The sequence below is a fragment of the Dryobates pubescens genome, chromosome 16 (genome assembly GCF_014839835.1).
Source record: "Dryobates pubescens isolate bDryPub1 chromosome 16, bDryPub1.pri, whole genome shotgun sequence".
NCBI classification, from domain to species: domain Eukaryota; kingdom Metazoa; phylum Chordata; class Aves; order Piciformes; family Picidae; genus Dryobates; species Dryobates pubescens.
This window is the reverse complement of record NC_071627.1, coordinates 16,036,319-16,053,324: the sequence shown is the minus strand read 5'-3', so window position 1 is coordinate 16,053,324 and position 17,006 is coordinate 16,036,319. Positions and strand designations below refer to the sequence as shown.

Sequence of the window (17,006 nt, the reverse complement as noted above, 5' to 3'; positions counted from 1 at the left end):
TGGTCAGCACCACTGGTGCAGGCTGGTTTTCTGCAAAGCAGCACCACATCTGTCAGTTTAAGCTCACACTTCTACAGAGAAGCAAGCTCACAGTGTCTGAAAGATTAACTGGACTCCACACTCCTGTACAGGAGAAGGCCTGCAGTGAAGAACTACATGCCACTGCATTCTGATGCCCCTTAACTTAGGAACTGTTCTTGCTTACAGTGCTTGTCAAGGGCAGTTGTTTCTAATATTTTACAACCCTTCTCAAAAGCCATGGACAGAGGAAATAATTTCTTCTTCTGAAACCAAATTGCTTCCTCTGACATCCAAATATCTGATGTCAAAGCAAGAAAACCGGTGCCAGAATTCCAGGCAGCCACCCTGCCAACAGCTGCCAAGAAAGCATTTCCCTTCTGCCAATGCATGTTGTCAGATGCATTGCCTAGACAGTAGAAATCATGTATAAGGACCTAACATAGTACTCCAGATACCAGTTCTTGGAAACATGGCAGTTTTCATGAGGCACTGCTTTGTGAAGCGTCCTTATTTGGATGGGGCAATACTTAAGAGATGAGAAAAACATGCTAGCCAGAAGAATGAGCTACACCACCTCTTGCAGCTTCCAAGTAACAGAGAGCTCTCTGACTCAGAAGTTTCCAAACGTGCACCAGTATCTCTGAAGCCTGACACACTTTTTGCCTCCCTGCGCTCCTAGATTATCTATGCAAACATTTATTAGCACACAATGTTCTCCAGCTAAAATTTAACATCTTCTCAGGGCAGATCCTTCTTGTAGAGGGAGTATGCACAGTGACTGCACAACAGTACAGCCTTGATCCAGCTTACCACTCTGTGATGAGCACACAGTGCAAGTGTTCTGATCTTGAAGAAACAGCTTTCAAAACTAAAAACCTCTTCAACCAGTAAAAACAGAAGCTGGGAGCAGGAAATGTGCTACATGCAAGGGAACTGTCTAAAAAGCTAACAAACGAACAACATTACACAATAGGCATCTGGCAGCATTTTCAGACATTTTTTTTTTTAATTTATTCTGACATGCTATAAAGGAATAAATTACACTGTTAAAGAATTACCAGCAATAAAAGTATTTCTTTCTTTCAGCTGGGCTAGAATAGGAGTGAGAAGGGAGACAGCCCGGGGCAGTAACCAATGTGAACTCTGCGTGGTGCGAGGCTGTCCCCCCAAGAACAAGAGTAAATCTGGTCATAGCCACTTCACAAGAACTTGAAAAGAAAATGCCTTGGTTTAAAACCATCCAAATACTCCATTCAAACTCTTCTTAAAACTAGCAATCACAAGTCAGTCCAGCCGAGGCATGAGGTGGCACCGCCCGCAGGCTGCTCGCCCCGAGCCCGCGAGAGGCGCCGTTTCGTTTTAAGAAAGATCCAACCTCAGTACGAGAGAGGGGCTGGTCTCAAACAACAAAGTTATAAAAAATGCAAGACTGCCCCCCTTCCCCCTCAAAGGAAAAAAAAAAATAAAATACAAAATTTCTTTAAAACAAACAAAAAAAAAAAGAGGAAGAGTTACCAACACTAAACCTAGAATGATTCAGGAAAGAAAACGCGACGGCCTCGAAACCCCTCGAGGGGTTTGAGAGGACAGGGGCCACGGGGGGGGGGGGAAATCTCTTCAAACTGAATTAAAACAAGGCAAATTAAAAAGGGGAGGGGGGGGGAAATAAAAATAATAAATCATCTCCTTTCCTTACAGAAACAGGTGTGGGTTTGGTTTAGTTTTTAATGAACTTGTAAACAACAACCAAAAAAAAAAAGAGCTCCCGCTTCAAAATAAACGCCTCCCCCCCCTCCCCAAAAGAAAATCCCAGGTCATATAGATGTTTACAGTGATTACATTTATCTAAGCAACTTACATACAGGTTTCAGTTGTAAGATGTTAACTAAATTTCGTGACAAATATGCTGCTTTTTTTTTTTTCCTTTTTTTTTTTTGCTTTTTTTTTTTTTCCTCTCTCTCTCCTTTTATACCAAGAACATTATAGAGTTAATGCAGAGTCCTAAAGATTATCTAGTAGTCGCTAAAGTTTCTCTTTTTTTTTAAGTCTTCACTTTTAGATGCTGTTATTTTCTAGCACAGGTAAGCAGGCAGAGTCTTTCATACGCTTAAAAACTGGAATCTTTGGTTACTACCATGTCAGCTGGCTTGGTATGTTGCACATAGAAGCCAACAACTTTTAAGAATGTTTTAAGTGTACAACTTTCAAAACCCAGGGAGGAAATTAACCAGGGGGAAAAGAGTGCACAATTGTGAGCGCTTACGATTATCACAACTGTTGCCGAAGACTGTTCATGCCATTCTTCCAAAACAATGAGATCTCATAAAGCAGTGTAGTTCAAAAGTAAAAAGGTAACAAAAAAAAGAAAAATTGGCATATGCACAATTTTCTCCACTTGTGTGTCAACCATTAGTTTTAACTTTTCCACTTGAAAAAAATGCAATAGAAAACTGGACACCATGTTTCACTATCTCAGTAATATTCACAATTACAGCTGCTACAACTCCAAGCGCAGCATCGCTGACGCTGCCCAGAGCCAGTTGATACTAAGTTCTTTACACCAAGTAAATGGTTGCCCACAGCCACTGGCAAGTGTACGTATGAACTAAAAATTTCTAGGATTTGGGGAGTGACAAGTCCTGCTCCGATCTGCTCTGCTCTGTCCCGTCCTCGCCACGCTCAGAAACCTGCAAAACAAACACAAGGGCAATTTACTGAGAGGGGAGGAGAAGGAAGCACAGCCTTCACGGCAGGAGAAATCAAACAGCGGTTCTGGACGTTCAAAGGGGAAACGCCGCGCAGTCTCAGAACTGCAGGGCTCCTGGCGCCCGTTCCCAAAGCTAATCGATGTTGCCACCACCCTTCTGCTCACACACACACACACCTACAGCTGCACTGGTAAACAGGCTCATGCACCAGCTGGATGCCACATTCCTCAAAGAGGAATTCAGACCAACAGTTTGAAAACAAGATGTGCTATTGCCACTAGGAAGCAGGATGTAATTTCATAGGATTGTTTTCTACTTGTCTGCAATGTCTCATGTTTATATCCTTGAATGTCAAACTGTCATCTGATTGCAGTGGTGCTCCTCAGAGAGGCAGCGCAGCGGTGTCACACAGAACAGGAACAAGAGTAACTTACCTTACAGTAACTGGCGTTCGCTACATGCCCGCATGTACGACACAGGGCAACCCGATCAGAAGCAAGGACCTTTGACAGTGACTGGGAAACCAGCATGCCTTATGTCCTTGGAAGGGCAAGGGAAATAACTCATGTGACAGGGGAGACGGGGTGTCAAGAAGAGCTCTTTAAAGTTCAGTACTCCAAATGACAAGTTCAAGACACTGTGGAAAAGGGAGAGTGAAGGAATACATCCACAGATGTCAACCAGTTACTGCAAGCTAAGCCAGTCTTCCCTTCATGTGACTGCTTATACACTCCTTTCTGGTGACTCAGGTAGTAGCACTGTGCTTTATGGGGCTAACAGGAGTCTCAAGTGAAGATTACTTTGCCAAGCAAGCTTCCCTTCTGGATGCCCTCCAAACAGCATGGTATTCTGTTGATGTACAAATCCATCTGAGCAACAGCTCTGAGTTTTTGCAACAGAAATCTCTCCACAGTGAAATACAGACAAAGCTGACCTCAGCTATAGCTTGTGCTGTCATCCAGAGAAGCAAGTGCAAACAAGTTTTAAACACAGCCTGACATTCAGTAAAAAAAAAAAAAAAAAGGCAAGAAAAAAGTAGCTGGATAGCACCCAGAACACAGCTTCAACTCTTCCACAACTGGCTGAAGATACTTTAGAAGAGACTGGATAGCTTTGTTTGAGCCCCATCTTAATGCACTGAAGGACAACTCTTTATCCAGCACTAGCAATTCTGTATCAAAACCCAAACAACAAAACACCCTGTGCCAGAATTAAGACAGCCAATCCCACTGGAGAGCAAATTCTCACAGAGGCCTCAGCGATTCCTTCATTCCACTGGCATGAAGTTGTCCACAAAAGTTACTTGATGCATCCAACCAGAAGTTATGCTGTTTTTCCACTTAATGTTCAGCAGTGAGCACTGACTCATCGTTTGAGCCACTTTCTCCATCCAAGCAGCCAAAATTAAGTCGTCAAAGGAGGAGAGTGCTCCCAGTGTGGAAAGAAACAGATCAACTCATTGCTTTAGAAGCCTGGACATTTACAGATCAAAAGGGGATCCTGAACCTGAGGACAAAGGACATGCTAACAAATGATATGCTGCTATCTGTGAAGATACCTCTAATCCAAGGTGTTATGGGGGCAAGAGAATGCCCAGTTCTACAGACAGCAACAGGGAATGGGATTCAACCCACAACATCCCTACTGAGTCCCTGTAAGACTACACAGGAGTGCTCCCAACCACAGCTGTCACTGAGAGTTTTAACAGTCGCACAGCATACAAGACTGCCAGCATGGAGAACATGCTGAAGAGTTTACGGTGGCATGTCTCTAACAAATCTTCAGTACACACAGGGCCAGCTCAAATCTGCACATTCATCACTCCTTGTCCCTGCAGGATGTTACCCAAAACTCTGATAATCTCTATGCTATGTGAGGGATACTCAGATTGCTTTATTATTACCATACTGCAGATGTGATCATCAAGGGGAAAGTAACTATACTGTCACATTCCAAAGAAGCTTCTCTACTTGAGAAGGGCTCCAATTTTTTCTTTAATAAGTAACTGCAGAGACAAGCAGTGAAAAGCATTTAGTGATCAACTAGCTACACCTCAAGTAGCAAACCAATAGTCTGAGAAACACTGCCATGACCACAGGTGTCCAGTGAATGCTAATGGGACCTTCTGCAGGATTACAGAACCCTACTTTGAAGTGAATTCAAAACACCTCTCTCAAATGGAACCATAGACTTTACCCTGGAGATTGACTGCTTGAGTCAGTTTTATGGCTGCAGGAAGCTGACTGTAAACATTAGTACACCTGAATGACTGCTGCACTGTGGAGATCAAGAGTTAAGCTTCCCAGAGTCAGCAGAGCAGCTCTGTTGAAACAATTCACCTCTCCCAAGTTCAAAAACCAGGTGATCTTGCAGTTACAAAAAACACTGCACGGGGTTCCAGAGGAGGACAGGAAAAAAGATGAAAAAAGGCCACTGACAGAACAGGCTACCCTGGAAGCAAAGAAAATATTCAGCCTGAATAACCTATAGGACTCAGTGAGATAGCTTAATGTGGAGCATCTATAAAATGAGCACACTGTCCAAGCAGTCTGTCTCTGGACACCATCTCCCCACCCTCCCCAAAGATAAACATCTTCAACAGGACTTGCACTTCATGCAGTACACTGCAAGATTTTAATCAATCAAATGCACCTGTAAATTACTATTTCCAGTACTCTTGTTACACTGGACATGGTTAACCAAAGGGGTATAATTTGATGAAGCCTTTTAAGCCACTTCAACATAGGCTTTGCTACAGCAACTCCATAGGAATTTAACTTAGCTCTGGAGAAAATAACCAGGTGTTTCATGAACCTTCAATGGGACAGCAACATCTGAACCCTACAGCCTCCTGCTTGAACGTAGCTGGTTTCAGAAAATGTTTTAACAGGCAATATTCCCCACAAAAAGGTGTATGGAGTATTTTAGAAACCCAGAATCTTCACTCTGATGAAGAGCTGTTTTAGGAAGCTGGGGAAGTCCTCTGATGTTTGACAAGCACTACTTCAATGTTCTGCTGATATTACAGTGCGATCAATCCAAAGGTCAACAACTTCTCTTCGTGATGAGGAGGGGAGAAGAAGTTGTTCCCCCAGAAGGCTGTTATTTCATGAAAGAGTCAATGAAGTTCTGCCAGAAAGCAGCTTCTTCATGGCTACAGTAATGGGCCTTAGTACCAAAGGACAGTACAATGAGGAATCTCCATCAAGAAACAGCAATGACTGGTAAGGTGCCAGTGTAAGGCAGCTTCCCTGCTACTCGTATTTGTCAGCTGCAGCCTTGCACTCTGTCACTGAATCATGACAGTAAGGTGGAGGCACATAATCATTAGAATGACCTTTTCTTCACTTATGGTATAGCACTTGGTCAGAGACCGCCTGAGTCAGAAGAGCAGCGCTATTAAACCTCAGAATACTTCACCAGCAGAACAGTATTTCAAGTGCATACAAATCGATCTTCTGGGCAGTACAGATCATCACCTCCTTCAAGACTTTAGCTTTAGGCACAAGATGCTGTGAAGAAACTGCATGTTTGCTTAGCTTTCTCTCTGCTCTAACAGCCAATCTCTCCATACCCCAGCACTGGGCTGGGCTCAGTAGTGGATTGTGAACTTCAGTCAGAGCGTCTGTGTTTCAGGAAGCAATCTAAGCCTGGGCGCTTAATCACAAACTCTGCTACGTACTGGTGTTTCAGCTGAAGGAACTGGTTTGCAGCTTTCAGTGTTGTAACACCTGCTGGGTCCAGCAAAACAAGTTGGACTCTCTATGCCACAAAGAATCTGCCATTAATGGTACCCTATGGATTTTTTCTCCCCCCAAGAAACTAGCCAGGCTGGCAGGTATCTCACTCCTTCATTTTTGTGGATGAATGAAGCGCTGTATTTTTGGACAGCTATTTTGGCCAAAGCCACCTGGCAATGTTTGAATGTTGCCACAATTTATGAGAAACAGTGTTCTGGTTTATTTAAAACATCTCTGCACGTCATTTGACTTCCAGGTCTGCCATGGTAGCTTACCATTTTGGTTTATGCATATAAAAATGAAATGCCAAGACAAGAATGTACTGAAGAGCAGCAAGTACTAGCAATGCCTCAGTGTACAGCAAACCCAGCTTCTCTGCTCGCATTCATACAGACTCATCAGCTTCAATCTTAGCCATGGCTCATCTTAAGGAATATTTCATTACAAGGCCTGCTGCAAGAGTCACTAGCTGCAGCAGCTTCATGACATTGCCAGGTTTCCATCCCAGACAAATAAAGTAAAAAATTTCTAGAATGTGTAAAAAACACAAAAGAAAATGAATGTGGCTTCTGAGAACTCCTCTTGCAGCTTTACACAATTGCATCCTGAGCATTGCACAACGTTTCCCTTTGAAACCACAACCTAAAAATATTCAACATAGTGAAGAACCTGAAGACCCACCCCAGAACATCCAGATACTTCAGAAAATTGTGACTTGGCAGTCCACAGCAGTTTGGGGTTACTCCTCCTTTCAGGCAAAGCATTTTGAGCTCAGTGGTCCCTCCTTTTAACTCTGGACCAAATGTCTCGGCGTAATCCCACTGGAGGAAGCCAGCTGATTCACAATTTTCTGTTCCCAATGGTGGAAGCATACAGACCAAAGGCAAACCCCCGGCACTGCGTTTCACACAGCTGGAACAGCGTAGAACCCAAAGTCTCTAGATCCTTGCCTAGTTAATGAGAATCACCCCTTCAGAAGTGTTAGGTCTAGGATTTTGGATTGTAGTATATATTTATATATATATACAAATATATATATATATATGTATAGAGAGAGATAAAAATAAATACATATGTCACATTCCCAACACCAAGTCAGTTTCTGGTTTTTTGGAAAGTGGTTAATGCAGGAGCAAAAGATGCAGTGGTTAAAATGACCCAATATCCCCAGAAGAAATGATATGAAGAACAAGGACATTTTGGTATAAAGTTAGTAGTCAAATTCTCCAAGGACGTCTTTTGGTTTTTGCTTTTCAAATCAACAGCCAAATGTGTTTTTTAAACCACCTCCTTGATCTAACACTTAAATTGCTGACAGGGTCCAAATTAGTGTAATTTATTTTTTTCCTGTAACGTCACTTGGTTCTTGGCTACTAACCTTTCATGTTACTCTTGGATTTGTCAGTTTGCTTGCCTGTGGGGGTTTGGGCCTGCTGCCCCTGCCCACTGGAAGAGGCTGCCTGCTGTGCTGCTTTCTGCTTTAACATTGTCCAGTCGAATGTGTAGTCGTATTGGTGGTTCAAGGTCCTAGAAAAGAGCAAAATGCTTTACTGTGACACACCATCATTTCCTTACTGCCAATACCAACCCCCTGCTGAAACTCCAGAACTAGAGGTTAGCTCTTTTTGTAAGCTGCTTTGGAGATTATCAATGGTTTCTACGTGCTAAGTATGACCAACTAAAGGGATTCTTGAAGCAAGCCCAAATGCTGTAAGGCAGTATTTTCTTCATTGTTTATGCAAAAATCTGCATCTGTAGGAGCAGCACTTGCTCACAGCCCAGCTTACCCACTGCCTGCACTGTGGTTTCTCAGCTTTTTTGTGTAGTTTTTTTTTTTTAGTACTGTTTCAAGGAAAGACTGCAGTATTGTACATCATCAAATAAAAACTGCTTTGAATTCCAGAAACCTGAAGGGACTCTTGGGAGATCAGTACCAGGCCTTGTTCTTTTGATAGATGCTGTTCACTCCACAAAGTTGAGTTTATGTCCTGGTTTCTCTAACAAGCTCAATGAAACAGCACTACTCCCTTCCATTGAAATCCCTCTCCTGGGCGTCACTGTTAGTCTCACCACCAACCTCCAAACATAAAAAGCTTTAAACACTCCTACCAAGGGGTCAATTTCTTGCAAAAGAACTTGAAGCATGGGCTCAATCCTCTAGCATTAGTGGCCAGACCATTCAATGCAAAGACAAGGGAATCTTTTCCTTCATCTTTAACACTGAACAGTATTTTTCAGGTCTTTTAAAAAGCTTTTTGCATTTTGAAGTAAAGGAAGGTGTAGAACTGCCTAGGTCACACATAGATGGAGCAACTTTCTGCAGTGCAAGTCTCCCTCAGCAGCTGCCAACCAGTAAAGCACTGACAAGTTTCTGTACTTTTCCACTTTGAGACTGACCTGAAAAGAATACGGAATAATTGCCTCAGATACATGTAGTCTGGTGCCTCTTCAAAGCGCAGGCCACGACAGTAGTTCAGGTACATGGCAAATTCTGCAGGGAATCCCTGTAAAGCAATGTTAAACATGGCTTTCAGCAAAATGCTGCTAACAACCCTGGAAGAAAGCAAAAAGTTCTATTTATGACTATAATGGCAGAGGAAAAACTGGTTGAAGGCTCCTGTGGGAATGATAGTGACAAGCAGTGCGAGCAATCTGGCAGTGCAGGCCTAGAGCCTGACATGGTGGTAGGCCATGCTCAGCATAAGTGCAGAGCCAGCTACCAGTATGCCAAAACAGTGCTGTGCTTGCAGCACTGTAACTAAAACAAGATGCTGGTAGCTAGAAACATAGTAAGTTATCTTGGGATAACAGGACATGCACCTGCATCAACAAACCTCACGTGTCATCCACAGTTGGACCAATAAGCTACAATAGTGTGATGTGTGGTCACTCATAGGGGACCAATGAGTCCATGCCAACAAGGCATACCAAGGTTATATAAATTGCAGGAGTTTCCTTGCTACGCACTTCTTCTTTTCCTGCCTCTCCTATCTCCTTTCCTTCCATGCTTTACCGTGCCATGCTTTCACCATAGGCCTGAACCATAGGCCTGCCATACTGGAACAATAAAGGATCAATACCCGATCATATTGGTCAGCCGTATTGATTCCAAGAGCCTCCGTCATCGCCAAATCTGGCTAAAGGCTCCTACGTGCAAATTCCACTTTGCCTCTAGTTACTCATTTATGCTGTGTTTCAGAAAGTGGATTTCATCAGCAAGGTACCAGGGTACACTTTCCTTCCCCAGAACTGTTACTTGATGCATGCTTTGCAATCACAAGTTCCCTGCTACCAAAACCTTCAACATGTATTTAAGGCATTGCATTCATCCCGATTAAACCCAGGTCTTATTAACCAGGTCTCTGAAACTAGTTGTAAATTGTCTCTTTAAAGATCCCACTCATGTTTCCTTGATAATCTGAGCACACTGGAGAAAATTGAAGAGTTACCACTCAAATGTGAGGATTTAACCCATGAAAACATTTTTCAGAGACTCCCTGCTTTGCATATTTAATGCTATATTAAAGCCTACATGTGGTTAGTAGCATGTAACATATTGCTGTGCTACAAAAAACAGAACAAATAATAGTCCAAGAGTATGGAAGATGCTGTCAGGGCATATAAATATTCATGACTAGGAAGTGTAATCCATGGTGCTGTTGTTAAATGTGCTAAAATACACTGGGTATTCTCAAGGACCTTTGTTAATAAGCATATGGCTGTCACAATTCAAGAGAAATCTTAAGACCTGAAAGACAGTGTTGAAAAGAAGTAATTCTGCTACACGGCTTTAAAGGTCAGTTGACACCTCACTCTACTACAGCCTCTTTCAGATGCAGAAGACAATATGAACAATCTTGAAGAGGCAGAAACAAGTATATAGGGGCAAGCTATCCAGCTCTACCTTGGTTTTATTTATCCAAAAGGCCACACGTAGAACTTTCACAAAAGCTGTTGAAGGAATGAACAAGCCTAACTCAAGAGAGCTGGAGAGCTTGCACAGCCAACAGTCACCAAGAACTGCAATGATGGTGGCATGAATTATGCCAAGCAATAGCAGCAAATGCCTGCTCTGTTACATTCAGTCTTGCTGGGTGGCCAAGCACAAGGCACCCGTGACTGCCAGAGCAGCATTATTCAGCAGCAAATGCCTGTGAGGCTATCTAATATATTGGCTCTAGTTTAAAGAACAACTCCCAAGAACAGAACCTCCATTTCACAGTATGACATCATTTGGAAACTCTTACCTTACACAAAACCTCAACAGGAGTGGACATTTTCTTTTCACTGATCTTTTCATACTTCTGCTTCTTTGTTGCAGCCTGTGGAACATGTAGGTCACAACATAAGAGATATTGCACAACACCAAATTAACAAGGACAGTAGTTAAAAGAAAAAAAAAAATGACAAAAATCCTTTGGTCAACCATAAGTATTTTATGTGAAATCTCCAAGTCCCACACACTTATTGCAAAGAGAATGAAGGTCAATCTGGTATTAAGATTTGGACACAGTTTAATACCATTTGTCGCAGTCTAATGCTTCCATCACATGGCACAGCTCGTGTAGTTCTAGCTGCTGCTTTTGTCCATTAAACAGACCAGACTCGCATTTACATTTGCCAAAGTTCTATTAATTCCCACTCAGTGCCCTATTCAAGGGCTGCCTGCATGTTTCAGTAAGCAGCCATTACATTCATTTGCAGCTGAAGAGTTCTAGTGTTCCACAAGCTGCCTGTCTTTTTAGAAAACTTGCAGCTGCAACACCATTTGAGTTACACAACTCTCACATGGAGGAAGAGCAACAATTAAAACATGAAAACAAATCACTGAAGTCTGTACAAAAGAAGGAAGCAATATTTCCATGCCTGTACTTGGCTGCCATACATGAAAATCATAGTATCAGTCAGGGTTGGAAGGGACCACAAGGATCATCTAGTTCCAACCCCGCTGCCATGGGCAGGGACACCCCACACTAGATCAGGCTGGCAGAGCCTCATTCAGCCTGGTCTTAAACACCTCCAGGGACAGGGCTTCAACCACCTCCCTGGACAACCCATTCCAGGGCTTCACCACTTGGAAGAACTCTGTTGCAGCTGATTATTATCCAGTTGTGCCACCAACTGAAGGTACCACTGAAGATGAACCTTACAGGTGAGAGAGATTATTTCCATGCTCTCTACAGATATTCAAAAAGCCACCAACAATGTGATTTTCTACCTCCCAAAAAGGGCCTCAGCCTACAAGACAGTAATTTGCAAAGATGATGCAAGACACTTTTAGCATAAATGTAAGACAATCAAACAACACATATTTTGCCTGCTGCTCAAGAAGCAGAACGAACCTTTCTTCTACCTTCTATAAATACCATGCTTTGTAGAACTAAGCTGAACATTCTACACAACCACACATCCAGACTAGCAGGCAGCACAATACCCAAACATGGGAAGAAAAAAAAAAGACTGGGGAATAAGCAACATAACCTACCTTTAATCCTTGCCAAGGCAGACTGGTCCTGTTAAAGTACATCAATACATAACCTAGAGACTCCATGTCATCCCGACGACTGCAGAATGAAGAAGCACACACTGGGTTATAAATCTTGGCATGTCATACTTGATTCCAAATAGTGCAAGCATTCCACAATTGAAACAAAAATTAAGGCATAAAACCTAAGTTTTGGTGCAAAGGGAGGTCTCTTTCTAACACATCTAAGTCATCTAGGTGTTCAGGATTCCTCTGGCAGGCAGGTAACAAGTCTTCAAAAGCTGGAAGGAGATCCTATTGCAAGGCATTTCAGCAGGCATTGTGTTTAGGAAGTTTTCCAGCTGCAGTTGCATTAGAATAATTTGGGAAACAAAAACTTTGAACAATATAAAGTGAAACATTAAATATCTTCCCATTCACTTAAGTAGCTTGGATAGAAACTAACATTTTACCTGCAAGAACCATAATGTGTTAAGCGAGAGATATATGACTTGAGTCTTAACTTCATTAAAAAAGACTTCTCCTTTAGCCTTGTCTCAGTCTGGGACCAATACTGAACACCTGGCCCCACAAGGTTGTAACTTTTCTTCACTTCTGTCAAAAAAACCTTGAACTGTCTCCATGATTTTTAGAAGACAAGCAATACACAAAAGTGTATGCACCAAGCTGAGAGGTGCCTCTGCTTTCTTCCTACAAGAAGTCTGTTTCAAGGCTGCTAAAGAACTCCTAAGTCATCCATCCACAGACTCCAGTGAGAATTTGCACAGAAACTCTCATATATACTGCATATGCTCCAGATCTACACTGCAGCCACACTGAACACCACAATACTTTGCTACTCAGCTTTCTCAACCACTGAAGCTAGTGCAGTTCACTGAAGTGGAAAAAATGCTCCATGATTTTTTTTCCCCCTCTTGGCAAAGTTACCTATTCCCAGCTGTGGTACAATCAGATTTTACCTCTGACTGCCCCTCAGCAGCTGACATCTATTTAATATGAGAAAGAAAAATAACTTGGTCTTCCCCTCCCAGCTCCTGTATGCAGAGCCTGACAGCTATTGCTGTTGCTTTGCCATCTAGGCAGACCTGCAAAAGCTTTTAAATAGTGAAAGAAAAGATTATGCACCTACTACCCTAAAAGGGAGCAAAAGGCTAACAGTGGTATTGCAAACAGGGTTATACCAGTGGGTGAGGGTAAACCAGCTCCCTTTAAGTGAGAACAATCTGTAAGAACCTGAACAGATATACCTTCAATTCCTGATATGAAAGACATAGTAGATGATGCTTTATGTTATAAAAACTACTAATATCCACCAGAATGCTTGCCTGTCACACCCTCAACTGGTGTTACAGTTCTCTGGCTCTTGGAGAACCAGCTCAGGAGTTCTCCCAGAGAGAAAAAAAAGAATAATCAGCTTGGCTCCCTAAACTATTTCACCAAAAGGCCAACACAGCACTAGCTGCACCCAGGGGTCAGGGAAGAGAAGATTGGTTCATTCCTCTTTACAGCAGCTAGCTCTGAGCTGATCTCAGCTGGAACATGAAACCACAGACAAAGACAGGGGGATGAAAAATGACACAAAGACCACAAACTCCTGCCTGAAAAACTTGCTAAGGCTATTGGAATTGCAGATTTTAATCAACAGGATTCAGCAAACCAGTGTGGAACCATGACATGAAATTACATTTTCTGAGAAGGCAGTGGTAAATTCAGAGGCAATGAAAGGCTGAATAGTTTCCATCCCCCATCCAGTTCATTGTCTGAATGCTTAATTTCATGATTTTGTAGCAGGAAGCATTTATTTTTGTAACTCTGTAATGGGTATGTTACATTTGAGCACATACTGATAAAAGTGATTTTCAGGATTTGGAAACACAGGACAACTCTTCCCATTACCACACCAAGGAAAGGATTGCTGTCCTCTCAAGCTGTCATTACATAGAGGAAAATATGTTCTCTGAGCTGAAGTACAGCACCAACAGCTGAAATATTTGGCCATAAATTTCAAGACTGGTTTCTCTTGAATCCAGGATTGTTTGCCTCATTGTTGTCTTGATCCAGATGTTTAACAGCTTTTAGCATGCACCAAGGTACATTTCTAGCTATATTAGAATTCCCAGTACCAGCAGAGACCTAAATTACAAAGCAATCATTCTTTGCAGTTCCCCTACTTCACTGTGAGGTGCTAGCACATCTATTTCCTTACCAGAACAGCTTAAGTTCTATGAAATGCACTTATTTCAGAAATGACATGTGTTATTTACCTCTCCTGACCCATAGGTCAAGTAGGCTTAAATAATAATAGACAAAATACACTTAATGAAATTAAAGCAAAGCGGAAATGTGGAGCATTTTAAAGCACTGAATATTTGTAAGTTACATCTTCTTGAAGCTGACCACTAGAAATTCTGTCATGCCCATCTCTATTAAATTGAAGGTCAGAGGCATGGGAATTCATGGAAGTTTTAACTATGTCCAAGCAGCCTCAGCATCACATAGTAAAGACACACTGTTACACATTACAGTATCTGGGCATAGTAAACAGGTTAGGAAGAGAAGAGAGGCATTGTTTCATACCCTATGAGTACCTAACATATACTTCCAAACAACCTAAAGTGCTGCTGTACTAGCAATATGCTTTTGATCCAGATGGTAACATGCTTGTTGATTAAACAAAGCTCAGATATGTCCAGACATATACACATGGTCACAACTATGGCTGTGTATACCAGAAACCCAGTGTGAATGAAGGAGAAGTTGTTTAAGTCTTGCCTGCAGGCAAAAGGATAAAGTTTGCTAACTTGAAGTAGAGAGAACAGGACGCACACCAGTTTTGGAATATCCCTCCTGGCTACAGAATGGCATTTCAAGCCAGTCAGCTGTGGCATCCACAGGTATCAACACAATCAGGAAAGTGCTCCATTTCATTTGTGAATTACCTGGCAGATTCACAATGAATGTACAGCTTATCCTTTAAAAAAGCCAAACAACCTCCACCTCGTGCCTGCAAGACTGAGACTCTCTTCAAGAAGCAAATTAGGAGCTTGCATAGGCAGTCAAAAAGAAAAGCACTTGCAAAGGGGTACATAAACTTTTTCACATAAAATTAGTTCAGGCACTTCAGAAGCTTACAAATAAGATCATCTTGCAGCCTCCAAAAGCACAGCAGTAATCTCCTTGGACTCACCTCTGCTCAATGCCAAGATGTGCATTGATACTGGCATATCGAGCCGTGCCAGTGAGATTTTTGTCTTCTCTGTATGGTATGTGTTGCCTTGTCCTGTTGTCCCGGTACTTTTTGGCCAAACCAAAGTCAATAAGGAATAACTTAAAAGAAAAATGAAAATAGATTATATTCCCATGCAGTGCAAGGAACCAGCCAACCTCTTTCACTAAGCATTAGCTACATTGTACGACATCCACACAAATATAACAGCCTACAGTTAAGAGGAAGCAAAGTAACAGTGCAGAGTCACAACTAGCTTTAACTAGCCAGTTCAAAAACTCAACAGTGAATTAGTTCAAGCCTCTTCTCAATCCAGTGGAATAGGTTAGATTGTGCTACTCAGCATCTGTAACTTGTGCTACAATTATTTTGTGTTACTGTTGTAGTCTGTATCACATTAGCTTGATAACTACAGTGCACAATTTAAGAAGAAAACTAGTACGTGGGAAAGCACCCTCCACAAAACCCCACTCACACTGCAGCACCTCACACACACAGATCGTTAAGGGCAGCTCAGCAGCTCAATGCAAATGATGCACATCCTGTTTTGCTCTCTAGGTCTCAAAGAACACTGGCCACTCGCAGAGCGTAAGACCAGAACCCTCACGCAGCAAACAAGACGTCCTGCTTTCAGTCATACGCTCAATTTAGGACCACCAGAGCACTATCACAGCAGCATGACACACTTGCTGATGATATTAATACAGGCAGGAAGCTAGAGCCTAGTACACAGAACCCAATTCAGGTTTCTAATAACTGAGTTTGCCTGATTTGATACTAAGCAATAACTGAGTGTGTGCTAATTAGTGTGCTAACAGCCAGCCTATCTACAAAGGTTAATACTGACTGTACCTTCTTGTGACAAGATTTCAGGACTAGGCAAGAAAAGCTGAGGCAGAAGTACATAAAGAACATTCCAAATTCTAGCAAGCAGTCTTCAAGCTACAAACCATCAGGCTGAGCTCTGGAGTCCAATGCTGACTACAAGTCCTGCAGATTAATGGATTTTGTAAAAGTAACTTGGGTAGGGGAAGGAGATGATGGAAAGGAGACCTGAGGTTCAGTTAAGTTCTCAGTTGAAACCTATTTGGTATCACCTTAAAGGTGATTCCAGAACAGAGGATGCAGCTTTAGATGTAAACAAGTACTGGAGATTAATATGCAGGTATACCTACATCCAAGAGTGAGACGAAGGATCGCTCTGACACACTGGAAGTGCTGCGACGCTCAACATGGAAGTATCAAAGCTGCTGGAAGTTTCTAAATTGCATGGCAGCAGTGTTTTAGACTGTTACTGAAAGAAGGTTCTCTAACTATAGTAGTCTAGGAAGGATAAAAACACTAAAAACCTCTGAGTAGAACACCTTGAGTTGAAGTCTGGCTGTGATTTATGTGCAACCACAAGCACATTTGTTTTTCTAGCAAAAGTCACCCTGAAAGGCCAGAATGCTTTGAGCAAGAGGATATAAACCCAAGTTTTAAAGCCAAAGGCACTCCTTAGTTTAGTAAAATGGGGATCTGGTCTTTGTTGCACACGCCACGGCTACCACTAGAGGTAGTAATTCTCTTAGAGCATGGACATGTTCTCCAGCTACCAGGAAATGAGCGATTTTGATACTAAACTCCTAAAGCAGACAGTATAAAAGCTTCTCTGTGATTAATATACTGCAAATGCAACTTTCCTAAAAGCAAAGCCTGAGCTAAAATGCAATCCCTTGTTTCACGATCAGACCTTTCCAATCTGATGACAACCTCTGATGTATAGTTTCCAACTGCTACTTTTGCAGGGCCTTTGCCCATTAGTTTAAGCACATTACTATGCCTTG

General features: G+C 42.2%; 1 protein-coding gene across 4 annotated transcripts in view; it reads right to left on the bottom strand.

The window, feature by feature from the left end:
- Positions 1-2,568: 2,568 nt before the first annotated feature.
- The window catches only part of CSNK1A1 (casein kinase 1 alpha 1), a 36,400-nt gene continuing 21,962 nt past the window's right edge, over positions 2,569-17,006 (bottom strand). For 2 of the 4 annotated variants that reach the window (XM_009904726.2, XM_054168226.1), the window contains 6 exons: positions 15,142-15,281; positions 11,955-12,033; positions 10,717-10,791; positions 8,867-8,973; positions 7,848-7,996; positions 2,569-2,708 (listed from right to left, as the gene is read on the bottom strand). In XM_009904726.2, the coding sequence (XP_009903028.2) occupies positions 2,701-2,708; positions 7,848-7,996; positions 8,867-8,973; positions 10,717-10,791; positions 11,955-12,033; positions 15,142-15,281 (558 nt within the window). In that variant the 3' untranslated portion in view covers positions 2,569-2,700. Of the gene's footprint in view, positions 2,709-7,842; positions 7,997-8,866; positions 8,974-10,716; positions 10,792-11,954; positions 12,034-15,141; positions 15,282-17,006 lie in introns of those variants that run through there. The other 2 variants (XM_054168225.1, XM_054168224.1) reach the window with 2 other exon arrangements.